This window comes from Zea mays, chromosome 2 (assembly GCF_902167145.1).
Source record: "Zea mays cultivar B73 chromosome 2, Zm-B73-REFERENCE-NAM-5.0, whole genome shotgun sequence".
In the NCBI taxonomy this organism is placed as follows: domain Eukaryota; kingdom Viridiplantae; phylum Streptophyta; class Magnoliopsida; order Poales; family Poaceae; genus Zea; species Zea mays.
In genome coordinates, this window is record NC_050097.1 from 26,804,133 (window position 1) to 26,818,309 (window position 14,177).

The 14,177-nt window shown below is 46.1% G+C and overlaps 1 protein-coding gene across 5 annotated transcripts; it reads left to right on the forward strand.

The window, feature by feature from the left end:
* Positions 1 to 805: 805 nt before the first annotated feature.
* Positions 806 to 11,347, forward strand: LOC100281442 (uncharacterized). 5 transcript variants are annotated; one of them, XM_008669703.4, is made up of 12 exons: positions 841 to 1,042; positions 1,739 to 1,998; positions 2,267 to 2,300; positions 2,417 to 2,553; positions 2,696 to 2,762; positions 2,989 to 3,088; positions 3,823 to 3,986; positions 4,443 to 4,489; positions 4,591 to 4,638; positions 4,854 to 4,932; positions 5,158 to 5,343; positions 10,796 to 11,339. In XM_008669703.4, exons 1-12 carry the CDS (start codon positions 967 to 969, stop codon positions 10,804 to 10,806), a joined length of 1,209 nt encoding a protein of 402 aa, XP_008667925.1. In that variant the 5' UTR covers positions 841 to 966; the 3' UTR covers positions 10,807 to 11,339. The 5 variants fall into 5 exon arrangements, with proteins under 5 accessions (XP_008667923.1, XP_035820680.1, XP_008667925.1 ...); XM_008669701.3 differs by having other exon boundaries at positions 806 to 1,042; positions 1,739 to 1,896; positions 4,854 to 5,343; XM_035964787.1 differs by having other exon boundaries at positions 826 to 1,042; positions 4,854 to 5,343.
* The last annotated feature ends 2,830 nt before the right edge of the window (positions 11,348 to 14,177 follow it).

The window sequence follows — 14,177 nt, forward strand, 5'->3', positions numbered from 1 at the left end:
GGCGGCACGTCACCTGCCAGTGGAATGGACAGGTGACACGCCTTATCCGCAATAAATGCAGAGGCCGCGCGGCCTAGAGGCCTTACGTCAGGCTCCGCCCGCCGTCTTACGTCACGGGCAGTAGGCCACGTGGCAGCATCGAGTCTCCGCCTGAGCGGGGACCAGAGGCGTACACGGTATGGTCCAGACACGTGTCGGCTCCGGACCCCCGCCTGGCCTTGATTAAGGCCTGAGTATTCTTTGTCTCAGAATCCCGGGACCCTGCTATGAGCGGCCCGGACCCTACACAGAGGGGTCCGAAAACCGTCCTAGGGGTCCGGCTCGCGCCCGTGGAGGTCCTGGACCTTACCCAGGGGTCCGACACTTTCCCATGGGGGCCTGGACCCACCGTTGATGCCTTGAGTAATATTGTCTTCTCTGGCCACGTGGCGGCCCCGGAGCCGTCTACATGGTGGGGTCGGTTGCTATTTACCACGCTACTAGAGATAGTCGCGTGGGTATCGTGTCTTCATACTGTAGTAAGGGTACCCCTGTTTCAGGGTACCGACACATAGCAATATAGTACTCCCTCTATTTTATTTATTTGTCGCGTTTTAGTTTAAAAATAAAATACCGGATAATAAATGTTTGAGAACATAGTTAGTATTATAAAAACCTTAAAACCAAGGGGTGTTTAGTTTCTATGAAATATTTTTAGTCTATATATTTTATCTCATTTTAATCGCTAAATTACTAAATATAAAAACTAAAAATCTATTTAGTTTTCTTATTTACCAATTTAAGAAATAAAATAAAATATATGATTAGTCATTATAAACTAAACACCTCGTAAATAAAATCAGGCGGTGGAGTATGCCACCAACTTCAACTGGAAACTCGTAAGAGGAAAAAAAAACACACCCGCCCCGCCGTCCACCTCTCCGCCTCCTCCGGTGCCGGCGCTGGAGCGGCCGACCCACGCAATCTATGGGCAACATGACCCGCTCAAACTCGCCCGTCTCCCGCCGCATCGTCCTCTCCTTCCTCGACTTCCTTAACTCCGGTCGGTACTCGCTCTCTTCCATCTTTTTCTACTACACACCCACGAACCCCCGATCCGATCCCTCCCCCGCTTCTCGTGGCTAGTCGCTCCCGTTCCCCGCTTCTAGATGATCCATTCAACCCACCCACACATGGTCTCCGCTTCTGCCGTGGCCGTGGGGGGCCTTGGAGGGGATCCAATCCCGTGTGCTACCAACCCCAACCCCAAACCCAAACCCATGAAATTAGAGCATCGCTCGCAACTTTTTAGGAACTCGATGTGGTGTGCATCCTATTTAGGAATGTGTACTGAAACCATGGCTCTACGCCTGTCACGGGCAAAACCCACCTTCTAGAATCTAGATTAGGGTTACAACTTATAAGTGCTTCAAGTGTGTGTCGGGGACCTTTTTGGAAGGAGCGTGTCTTTGCAAGGAGGTAAGATGCTGTCGTGGTCACATTAGATGCTTCATCCCTGCAGGTGAATCAAAAACCCAATGAAATGTTATAATTAATTACTGCGGAAAGCACCACATTTTCGCGGCTGTCATACTGTGACTTGCGAGAAGCTGACTGAGAACCAATATCTAAATAAGTCTGATCGGTTTTCATGACGGAATTAGAACAACTGGATCACATGATTTGCTATGGGTTTTGCTCATTTGATTTTTCTTGCCGTTCAATTTTCTGACATTAAACATCCATGTCTTTGATGCAGTCGAATTAGCTCCTGGTGTTGATCCTGAAGCTCTGGAAGTTGCTAAGGATTGTCTGGAGTCCATTTTTAGTGTTAACTCAACAGCCACTGGTGACGCAATACAACCAGGACTGTTGTTTGAGCTATTTGCTTCTCTCGAAGCAAATGAAAGAGACCAGGCAAGAGCTGCTTTGCTGTCACAATCTGTTTCAAACAAGCCATCTCAAACTGCGGGTACATCAAATGTCGAAGAAGACTCAAACAAATGCACAACATCAAATGTATGCTCTCTCTCACACACACACGCACGCACGCACGCACGCACGCACGCACGCATCCTTTTTCCTGTGGCTCCAAAGAAATACATGCCTATTCATATTTCACATTTATTGGCAATGTCGTTGCACAATTAGTTTGATGTACGTGTTACTCAGAGATCTAATATAACATATGCTGAATTGCTTATCCATACAGTTTTGTTACTTTTCCCTAATATCATTCTTTAGATATACTATCATCTCATATCATCTTTCTGCTTCTTCTGATCAGAGCGACAGCCAGGTGGAGGATACATTTGAACTAGGTATGACTGACATAAATTGTATTGAGATATAGTTGCCTCTTGTTTACATTGATTTCACTTTTGAGGTGATTAAAATCAACTATGTTCTCGTGAACCTTTTTTTAATATTTGGTCAGATCATTCAGGAGATGAACTATTTGCAAAATTTTATGCTGCACTTGATGAAATCAATTTCTTTAAGACATCACCTGCTGGAGCTGAAGATCCTGGTCTACTTTCAAAAGCAACACAATACTTTGATGATGCATTACTGGTAAAATGATCTCTCTCCCTTTTTCTGTTTTTTCTCTTAGGGAACTATTAGATGGTCTGCATCTATTTCTCTATTTTCTTGGGCTGGTTGTTCTTGACATATTTGCACAATTAATAATTGTGGATCTTTTTTTCCTGTTTAGGCGATGCAGAAGTTGGGAAAGAAAAGGGCAAGCTTAGTAGACATTGCAGAGTCCTTTAAATCAAGAGGTATGTGGTCTAGTCATTTCATGTATTGTATTTGAGTAACGATTTGCATTCCCTTTGTGATTCATTAGCTTGTGCACAGATGTGCAAATTCTAACTTGGCAATCTTTGCTATTTTTAATGTGTAAAGGTTAATGTCAATAATGTTATAGTTCAAGCCTTCTTTATGCATAGATGAATGTCAATGTGGTTGTTCTTGTTGGCTGACTGCTTATCATTTATTTATCAGGGAATGAATTCATGAGATCAAACCAACACCTTAAAGCGGTAGAGCTGTACACCTGTGCCATTGCATTGAACCAACAAAATGCCATTTACTATTGCAACAGGTATGGGTCAATTGGAGAAACTTCTGATGGCTGTGAACTCGCAGGTCACAAATTACCATAATAGTTTTCCTCCTCATGACAACATGTTAAATTGATAGAACATAAAAGATACATTTGACCCCCCCCCCCCCCCCCCTCAGTTTCATGTGTAATGTAGGATGGGATCTTGAGATTTATGGGCTAATGGCAGTTTAATCCTTAACTGCCTGCGATAAAATATGAGCTGCCAAATATTAGTATGATCATAGAGGCACAAGGGATGTACAATATATAGGCGACGATCGTCTAAGGTTTATAGAGAGCACCCAATCAATGGAGTTCCTTGCCTAATCTATGATCAACTACCATAAACACCAAGGCACATATAGCATGCATGATCAGCACATATGGGCATATGACAGGTTGGATCATCACATATGACACATAGAAAGAGCACCCAATCAATGGAGATCCTTGCCTAATCTATGAATGCAATCTTTTGAATATTGATGTGTGTGTGTGTGTGTGTGTGTGGTGTTTGTGGGGTTGTTTCGGCTCTTGTCCCTATTCGCTGCTTAATATAATGACGCACGCCTCTCCTACATTTTTGAAAAAAATAAAAGAAATAATGAGTTGGTCAGAAGCCCATTGAGAACATCTCATTTCTGTCAACCAAAGGACTGTTTAGCTTTTGTTAATTCATGATGTCATTTACTTTCTTCCACTTTGATGTAACATGCACATGCCACTTCCAGGGCTGCTGCATATACCCTTCTTAATATGAACAACAAAGCTATTGAGGACTGCCTGAAGTCAATTGAAATTGACCCTCACTACAGCAAAGCATATAGCCGACTCGGATCTGCTTATTTTGCTATGGGGAATTATCACGATGCTCTGTACAAGGGATACTTGAAAGGTATCTGTTGGCATGCTGCCGTTTTTAACCTTTTCCATATCTAGTAGGTGCAGTTGCCTGTGTTGTGTCTCTTATCTGAACTGTGGATCTAGAAGTTAAACTTTTTTTCTTGAGTAACTTTCAGCATACAGTGGCATCCAACCCCAAATCAACTTCTTAACATCTGGACATATGTGCTTGTATAGATTCGGGAAAAAAATTAGTTCAGTTCCCTGTTGAGCCCTTATCAAGTTCCACAGCCAAATTCATGCCATGCTTTAAGCACTGTGTAAACTACTAAAATCTGGATCATCAAATTTATTCCAATTATTCCTGATATTTCAGTTATAATGGTTTCTTCTTCTGCCTGATAGAACTAACTGCTCCACTTGTTTGTCCTGCATGCTTCTGCACTATACTGTTATGCTATCCATTTATCCAATCATGTGTAGTTAATCTACTTTGCTCTTCTTGCAGCCGCCGAGCTTGATCCCAGTAATGAAAATGTCAGGCAGAATATTGAGGTAATTTTTTCTTTTTTCTACTTTATTTTCATTTGGAACATGAGTATGGAGAGCTAATGTACCTTTTGTTCTTCGCTTTGCTCTCTGCCCAATAAACTTAGGTCACAAAAAAGAAACTGGCTGAACAACGAGTCCCACCAGAAGAGCAGGTACGGATGTCACTAGAAATTTGCCTATACATCTGAAATGGAGTTTAGAGATGTGTCCTACAAATGAGTAATATTTTTTTCTTCGGTAAAGCGAAATACTTCGCTTGTAAAAAGGCTCCTAGTTGGGATGTCTACTGAAGATGTTTTTATTACATTGTATGCTTTTGTTTTGTTCTTTGGTCTAAATTGACAGTAACCCATCATCTTGTTTATAGAACACACATGCAGGCCAAGCTCAAGGACCACATCCAATATTTACAAGTGGTGGTGTTCCTTTCAATCTGTTTCCACCAGGTAGTTCTCCAGTTCAAGAATTCTTCGCTGGCTGGTCGTCCGATGTTGGTGCACCACCACCAGGACATTCGATAAGTATAAATTTGAATGATATTTTTGGCCAAGCAAATGTCAATGCTAGCGGTCAAGGATCAAGTCAAACAGGGAATTCAAATAACCATACTCCATCTGCTTCTTTCTCAACTGGTGCTGCTGTTCCTCCTCCCTTTGCCTTCTCGGGCTCAGGAAATGAAGGAACGCAGGCACGCCAAGCTTCTAATGGACTTGAAGGGGAACATGGTGAACCAGGCATACACAGGGATGATGACGTCCATATAAATTTGGCTGGACCCGAGCAGGCTGCGGAGGCTTTGAGAGCTGTGATGCAGATGCTTGGGCCACAGATGGGTCAACATGAGGGTGCACCTAGAGGTTTGATACTAATCTGATTGGTTTACAACATTTGTTTGTTTCTTTTTAGTTAAGTTTGTCAAGCTCATGGTTTGAACAGAACAGGGCATGTCTTCTCTAGTTATCTTTGAAGGAATAATAACTCGTAAATGAATGTGATCCATATCTGTAGAGGAAAAAGGACTATCATACCTATTAGGATATGTATCTATCAGGATCAATCAGAGCCTGATTAGCAATTGATTGTAATCCCCTAGATTGGCTAGCTGCCTTGTATAGACTAGGATTACCTTCTATCTATAGCCTAGGTCTGTTTCCTTGTACAGGGAATAGCCTTCCTTACATGTACCTTCCATGCATGCCTATTGGCTATATATGACAGGCTCCCCACCCTCAATGGGTGTGTGGTGATTCAGTCCATTCTTCCCTCTCTCTACATGGTATCAGCTCTCTAGATCCTGCGCCCATCTCCCTGCTGTGCGCAGCGCCAACTCCTCCCTGCTGCGCCGCATCTCCTCCCCCTGGTCACCATGACCGACGCCACCACTCCTGCCCCTGCTGTGATTGTCGCCCCCTATGCGACGCTCAATGTCAAGAACCACATCCCGGTGACTCTTGAACTGGCAAAACCCAACTTCAACCAGTGGGAACCATTCTTCACCTCTCTCTGTGGAAAATTCGCTCTCCTCTCGCATATCGACGGACTGCAGGAAGCCCGTCCCACAGATCCTTCTTGGGGCATCGCCGATGCCTGCGTCCGCAGCTGGCTTCTCGGCTCGGCTGGGCCCGACGTCATCGGCCTCGCCGCGGCTCCAAACCAGACTGCGCGCGAGCTCTGGGTCGCCATCAAGCGCCTCTTCGAGGCCAACAAGGCTCCACACGCCATCTTCCTAAGCCACGAGTTTCACTCGATGACTCAGGGCGACTCCTCCATCAATGACTATGCCCAGCGTATGAAGGCCACCGCCGACGCGCTCCGTGATGTCGGCCGCACCATCACCGACGCGGAGCTCGTCCTCAACCTCCTCCGCGGCATCAACCCACGTTTCGCCAGCACCGCCGACAACATTGCCGACTCACACCCGCTGCCGGACTTCGCCACCACTCGCGAGAAGCTCGTGCTGAAGGAACTCCGCCTCGCCAATGAAGGCACGGTTGCGGCCCAGACGACACTCCACGCATCGTGCGGTACCAACTGCCGCACCACCCCCACCACCAACGGCGGCGGCTCCACTGCCAGTAGACAGGGCGGTCACAGCAGTAGCTCCAGCAGCGGCGGCAACCCAGGTGGTGGCGGCGGCCGCTGGAAGAAGGGCAAGGGCGGCCCTCACTCCGGCGGCGGTCCCAGGTTCCCAGCCGCCCCCTGGTACTGCTACCCCCCTTGGACCGCCGGGGTTCATCAGCAGCCCTGGCGCCCGCCGGCGCCAACCCCTGCCTGGCGCAGTCCTGGCATCCTCGGCCCCTTCACTCAGGCTCAGGCGCACACTGCGCTCGCCCCTGTTCAGTCCCCCGACAACCCTGCTCCACCTATGGCAGCGCAGGGCGGTTGGGATCAGGCTGGCCTCATCGCCGCACTGAATCAGATGTCCCTCCAGGGGTCCTCCCCTTGGGTCCTCGACACTGGCGCCACAGCTCACATGTCCTCTTCGGCTGGTATACTCCTGTCCCATCTCCCCCCTCCTTCATTCGGCATCACCGTTGGAAATGGCACCACCATACCCATCACCTGTCGTGGCACATCTACACTATCCTCCCCCACTTCTACCTATCGTCTTAACAATGTTCTAGTTGCCCCTGCACTTGTGCGCAATCTTTTATCTGTTCGTCAATTCACTCGTGACAACTCTTGTTCAATTGAATTTGACGCTTATGGTTTTTCTGTCAAGGACAAACAGACGGGGCACGTGACTCTTCGCTGCAATAGTGGTGGCGACCTCTACACCTACCCCTCCACCACAACTCCCTCCTGCAGCCTCGCCACCACGTCGTCTCTGTGGCATCATCGCCTCGGCCACCCCGGTCCCTCCAGCCTCGCCAAACTTCGAAGCATGTCGGTCATTTCCTTCAATAAAAGCTCGCCATGCCTCTGCCATGCCTGTCAACTTGGCAAGCATGTGCGCCTTCCATTTAGTCACTCGACATCTGTTACTCATGCTCCGCTTGATTTACTTCACTGCGATGTATGGACATCTCCCGTGCTAAGCAATTCTGGGTTCAAGTATTACCTTATTATACTCGATGATTATTCCCATTACTGCTGGTCCTTCCCACTTCGTCACAAATCTGAGGTGCACCGCCACATGATTGAATTCATTGCATACGCTCAGACCCAGTTTAGTACCACACCTAAATCCTTCCAAGCCGATAATGGGACCGAGTTTGTCAACCGCGCCACCACTTCCTTCCTTGCTAGCCACGGCATCACTCTCCGCCTTTCCTGCCCCTATACCTCACCACAAAACGGCAAGGCCGAACGCATGCTCCGCACTACCAACAACACCATCCGCACCATGCTACTCCATGCGTCCATGCCACCTCCATACTGGGCTGAAGCCCTCACAACAGCAACATACCTCCTCAATAGGCGCCCCTCCTCCTCCATACAAAACCAAATACCTTACCAAATTCTTCACGACATACTCCCTGATTACACTTCCCTTCGCATCTTTGGATGCCTCTGCTATCCGAACCTCACTGCCACCTCCCCTCACAAACTCGCCCCTCGATCCACTCCTTGTGTCTTCCTCGGATACCCATCCTCTCACAAGGGCTATCGCTGCCTTGACATGTTCACTCGCCGCATCATTATCTCGCGCCATGTTATTTTTGATGAGTCTGTGTTCCCATTCTCGGCTGCACCATCGGCGGCCTCCATGCCGTCGTCACTTGATTTTCTGATGCAGGACCTCACCTCCTCGACGGCTCCTGCAAACACCCATCCGTTGCTCGCTGCCAGCAGCGAGGATGATCTCCAGGTGTTCCTGGACCCGACCATACTTCAGCTCGGCCCCCGGGTTCACCCTACGGGCGGGCCACAACTGGGCGCTCATGGGCCCCAAGTGGGGCAGCCGGCGGCTCCCCCGACTGATGGTCAGCGCTTCGGCAACACCTACACCCGCCGCGCCCAGCCTCCAGCAGCACCGGTCACCGCAGAGGTGGCCCCTGTGGCTGCTGCACCTTCAGCGCCAACAGCAGCTGCACCAACTTCGCCACCAGCGGCTCCAGCAGCTCGGCTCCTCTCTACTGCAGCGAACCGGCCTGTGACACGCTCACAGACCGGCTCCCTTCGCACTGTCCAGCGCTTCGGCTTCTCCGCCTCCGTTGCCTCGCCAATCCCGGCGAACTATCGCAGTGCCCTGGCCGATCCAAATTGGCGTGCTGCGATGGCGGACGAGTACAAGGCATTGATCGACAACGGCACCTGGCGCCTCGTACCCTGGCCGCCTGGTGCGAACATTGTCACTGGCAAGTGGCTGTTCAAACACAAGCTCCACTCCGACGGCTCCCTCGCCCGGCACAAGGCACGCTGGGTCGTTCGTGGCTTCTCCCAGGAGGAAGGCGTCGACTACGACGAAACATTCAGCCCGGTCGTCAAGCCGGCCACGATCCGCACCGTCCTCAGCATTGCTGCGTCCCGAGACTGGCCCATCCGGCAGCTCGACGTGAAGAATGCCTTCCTCCACGGCAACCTCGAGGAGACTGTCTACTGCGAGTAGCCGAAAGGATTCGTCGACCCCGCCACACCTAACTCTGTTTGTCTGTTGCAGAAGTCCCTGTATGGGCTTAAGCAGGCACCACGCGCTTGGAATCAGCGCTTCTCCAGCTTCATTCGCAGTATTGGCTTCACCACCTCCAAAACGGATGCCTCCTTGTTCATCTACAAGAATGGAGACGCCATGGCCTACCTCCTCCTCTACGTCGACGACATCATCATCACTGCATCATCGCTGGCTCTTCTCCAACACGTCACCTCCCGCCTATCGTCGGAATTTGCCATGACGGACCTCGGGGATCTTCACCACTTCCTCGGCATCTCGGTGACACGGGACAGCAGTGGGCTGTTCCTCTCCCAGCGGCAGTACGTCGTTGATCTTCTCCAGCGCGCTGGCATGTCTGAATGCCACCCGACAGCTACTCCGATGGATGCCCGGACCAAGTTGTCTGCCTCCGAGGGCGCTCCAGTCGCCAACCCCTCGGAGTACCGGAGCCTCGCTGGTGCTCTCCAGTACCTCACTCTGACCAGGCCGGACCTGGCCTATGCTGTCCAGCAAGTCTGCCTCTTCATGCACGACCCTCGCGAGCCGCATCTTGCGCTAATCAAGCGCATCCTGCGCTATGTCAAGGGCTCCCTGTCCGCAGGTCTGCACTTGGGACCTGGCGCCGTTGATCAGCTCACAGCCTACTCCGATGTCGACTGGGCCGGCTGCCCCGACACGCGTCGTTCCACCTCCGGCTTCTGCGTCTACCTCGGCGACAATCTGGTGTCATGGTCGTCCAAACGTCAGACGACTGTCTCTCGCTCCAGCGCCGAAGCAGAGTACCGTGCTGTGGCCCATGCTGTTGCTGAGTGCTGCTGGCTGCGTCAGCTTCTACATGAGCTGCACATCTTCATCCCGCGTGCGACCGTGGTCTACTGTGACAATGTGAGCGCTGTGTACATGGCAGCCAACCCAGTCCATCACCGCCGCACGAAGCACATCGAAATCGACATCCACTTCGTCCGTGAGAAGGTAGCTTTGGGGCAGTTCCGTGTTCTTCATGTTCCGTCTACACACCAGTTCGCCGACATCATGACCAAGGGACTGCCCGTACAGCTCTTCACTGAATTTCGGCACAGTCTTTGCGTCCGTGATCCTCCCGCTCAGACTGCGGGCGGGTATTAGGATATGTATCTATCAGGATCAATCAGAGCCTGATTAGCAATTGATTGTAATCCCCTAGATTGGCTAGCTGCCTTGTATAGACTAGGATTACCTTCTATCTATAGCCTAGGTCTGTTTCCTTGTACAGGGAATAGCCTTCCTTACATGTACCTTCCATGCATGCCTATTGGCTATATATGACAGGCTCCCCACCCTCAATGGGTGTGTGGTGATTCAATCCATTCTTCCCTCTCTCTACAATACCGTCTTCTTTTTTTTGTATCAAACAAACAATTGTTCCAACGCATTGACAGAACACCATATATAGTAGGTGTCATCACTGGTCCCAATAAAAGGAAGGAGTTACTACCGCTTGTATTACCAAAAGAATGATTGGTATATTTGTCTCTTACTCTCTTTATATTTAGCTAATTGTCCGGTTGGGGCGAAAGCGATAGCACTTAATTAGAAGTTGGGTAGAAACCTTATTCATTATAAAAAAGAAGCTGATATCTTTTCTATCATGCGGAGCAGTGTCCTAGAGTAAAGTAAGTTTTGAACAATCAAAAGAGTTCAATATGAGTGAATTGTTCTGTGTCTTTGCTGTGCAGGACCAGGTTAAGCGTGGGAGGTAGGAAAATGTGTTACGTGGCGTATTGTGGTCTGCAGGAGTCTTATACGGGACATTATTTTGTCTTCTCCATCCTGACGAAGAATGGAGATTCTCGTGCGCCTTATTATTATAGCAGCTTATCTGTGTGCTACAACAATTCCACCGTAATGGTTACCGGCGTTCAACTTATCTGCCCTGTTCATATTGGCGTAGGTGTGTCATTAGCTGTGCTGGGGCCTGGGTCTTGTTTTGTTGAGACTTGTCTCGTAATGGCTGTCGGTCCATCATGTGATCTTAAATTAAAGCCTTTTTGCCCCCCTCCCCTGCTTTTCCGCTGCTTGTCGGTTCCCAGTTGATACTTGGAAAATATTTGCAAGGTTGGTGAAAAAAAACTGTCACTGGAATGAAGTTCATCATCGTTATTGGCTGGCTGGCTTGCTGGATAAATCATAAATGTTGGAATTGGTAAATCATATCCTCTTGGACTGGAGGGAAGTTATTATTACGTTACTAAGCTGGGTATATCTAAGATGTTTGGTTCACATGTTTATAATGTGATGTTTATAATGTGATGGGTAACTGATAACGGTAAATCATGTTTGTTTAAATCCAACGTAATGAGATACCATGCTAAGAAATGATGTTGGTTTATTCAAATTTGTTACCGCTGATATTTAAATGTGAATCATTATATTTTTATTTACGTTACATTTTGTGAACCAAACTAACATCGAACAGTTTGGGATGACATTCGTTCCGGAGTGAAAGTTTGGACTTTGGATTGTGCCAGAAAGAAGGGAGGAACGAGGAACGGGTGGGTCTAGGTGAGCTCACTTTATTTTGGCGGTTTGTTTGGCTCTAATCCATATCGGTTTCTACTTTTAATACATTTTTTTGTCTCTATAAATTACATAAATTGCAACTGCAGCAATCTGGCTTTAATTTAAAACGAAATATAAGACAGATCGTGTCTTGGGCTGGGCGGCCCCCATTTTAAAAGTGAAGAGCCCAGAAAGGAAGAAGAAACGTACACAGGCACATTCCGCATTGCCTTTTTGCCGGAATGGTATATATGATGTGAATCCATTTCCATTGGAATCACTTGAACAGCAGCTTCGTTGTGTTGTGTTGTGTTGAAACGTACTCTGACCGAGTGGTCCAATCACTGATGGACACGTGTTCTTAGGGATTATTCCACCATCACAAGCACAACCTGCGTCTGCGTCCCCACACCCACCGTCCATGTTCCTTCATCACAATTCACACGTATCACAGTGGAGCATCCGGAAAGCATACTGCATACAACGCGCTTCCAGAGTAGACATAGATACTGTTTAGTTTCTCTAACTAAAGTTTAGTCATTAAAAGTTTTGAATATCAATTATAAATATTAAATATATATTTAATTAGGTTTTTAAGAAATCTGTCTCGATTTTTAGTCTTTGTCCGTGTAACTAGTTTTATAATCCCTCTAACTAAAGTTTAATCTCTGTCATATCAAATATACATTTGATAATTACATTTATTAAATATACTATAATTATAAAACTAATTACACAGATAAAGATAAAAAGACGAGACAAATTTATTAAACTAAGTTAAGCCTATATTTAATACTTAGAGCTATTTTGGCAACCACATTTTCCTAAGAAATTTTCATTTTTCTAAGAAAAATTAGTTCAATTTTTTAAGGGAAACGAGAATCTCTTAGAAAAATTGTGTTACCAAACTAGCCCTTATATTTAAAATTACACCCGTACAACTCTGTCTATATACTTGTACTACTACTGTTTAACAAACCAATTCCGGTCAGCCAGATTTCTGCACCAAGGTCTGGAAAAGAAATTGAGTGCACTTCATGTCTCATATCACTTCTTCTGTAGCACTGCTCTGCTCTGCATCCTCTTATGTCTTTTAGTATTTTTCTCACCACCATAATTGTTTTTATCATCGTTCTCATCATCATCGTTGTTGTTGTTGTTGTTCTTATTATTATTATTATTATTATTATTATTATTATTATTATTATTATTATTATTATTATTATTATTATTATTATTATTATTATTACTACTACTACTACTACTTCTACTACTAAAATATTAGTCATTTTAGTTCATTTTATGTTTATATTCAAATGATAAAGATAAAACTAGTTATATATATAAAACATATATTTTGGGTATTGTTTGATCTATTAATTAACTAAAACGAATTTTAATTTAAAACGGTGTAAGTGTTATATAAGGCGTGTGCGTGCCTACTGTGTGAAAACTACAGGACATTTTCACGAATTTTTAAGAGCAGTTATTATATGCATGTTTTTGCCCAGTGTGTGGTAGTAGTATTGGAAGACCTATTTTTCTTTTCTCCCACGAGTATTTGAAATATAACACGCATCTTATTATTATTATATATATATATATATATATATATATATATATATATATATATATATATATATATATATATATATATATATATATATATATATATATATATATATATATATATATATATATATATATATATATATAGGGAACGAACTAATGGAAGCCCAAGCCCATGGCTTCCATTAGTATCGGGAAGCCCCAGCCAATTAGACGGAACCGGGTAGACCGCAGGTTGGTTCGGCGGTTTATGGTCTGGTCGAACCACAGCGTAAATCATAAGCCAACAGATCGTAAACCCATGTGTATTTTAGCGTAAAATGGGATACGCGATAAAATCGCGAACCATAACTGAAGCCTCCCGAAAATATCGCTCAGCATGCACGTAAGCAGAAACGCGAGACATAAATATGTACATACAATGGCGTAATTGGATACATATACTTCAGTAAATATAAATCTGTTTCAACAAACCGCGATAAATTCTCTTGAGTTGTTATCACCAGTCCGACAATATCTCCTGGCATGCAGGAACAAACTTTATAGAACGTAATTGACCGAACAAAATAGCGTAAACATTATACACGGGATTGGTTAGCTCAGGGCATATAAAAAGGAACGTGGCGGTTGATTGTATTGCATTGTTTACAATGGCTGACGACAGAGAAGAAGAAGCAGGCGATGATAGTTCTGTGTCATTGCACAGAGCTGCACCAGGTACATTTGCAATTGAATAATTACTTCAGTTCATAAAATAATTAGACAAATATGATGGCCGGCTTGCGGACACATGCAGTGGTCTACCAGCAGCGCCCACATCAAGAATTATATCTCCAAACTGTGGTGCGAGTCCACGGATAAATATAGTAACACCACCTGCAGAATTACGAGCGCCAGGGGTTAATGATGGCAATACAACAGTAATTGAAACAATGGTAGCAGCAAATCAAATGGTGCCTATGAGGACCATTAGTGATCATGAACAAGATA

Excerpts from the sequence above, each read along its gene's own strand:
- LOC100281442 (XM_035964787.1), top strand. The coding sequence starts at position 967 with ATGGGCAACATGACCCGCTCAAACTCGCCCGTCTCCCGCCGCATCGTC. Across the intron at positions 1,999-2,266 it reads ACAAATGCACAACATCAAAT|AGCGACAGCCAGGTGGAGGA; the intron begins GTATGCTCTCTC and ends TCTTCTGATCAG. Across the intron at positions 3,987-4,442 it reads GTACAAGGGATACTTGAAAG|CCGCCGAGCTTGATCCCAGT; the intron begins GTATCTGTTGGC and ends CTCTTCTTGCAG.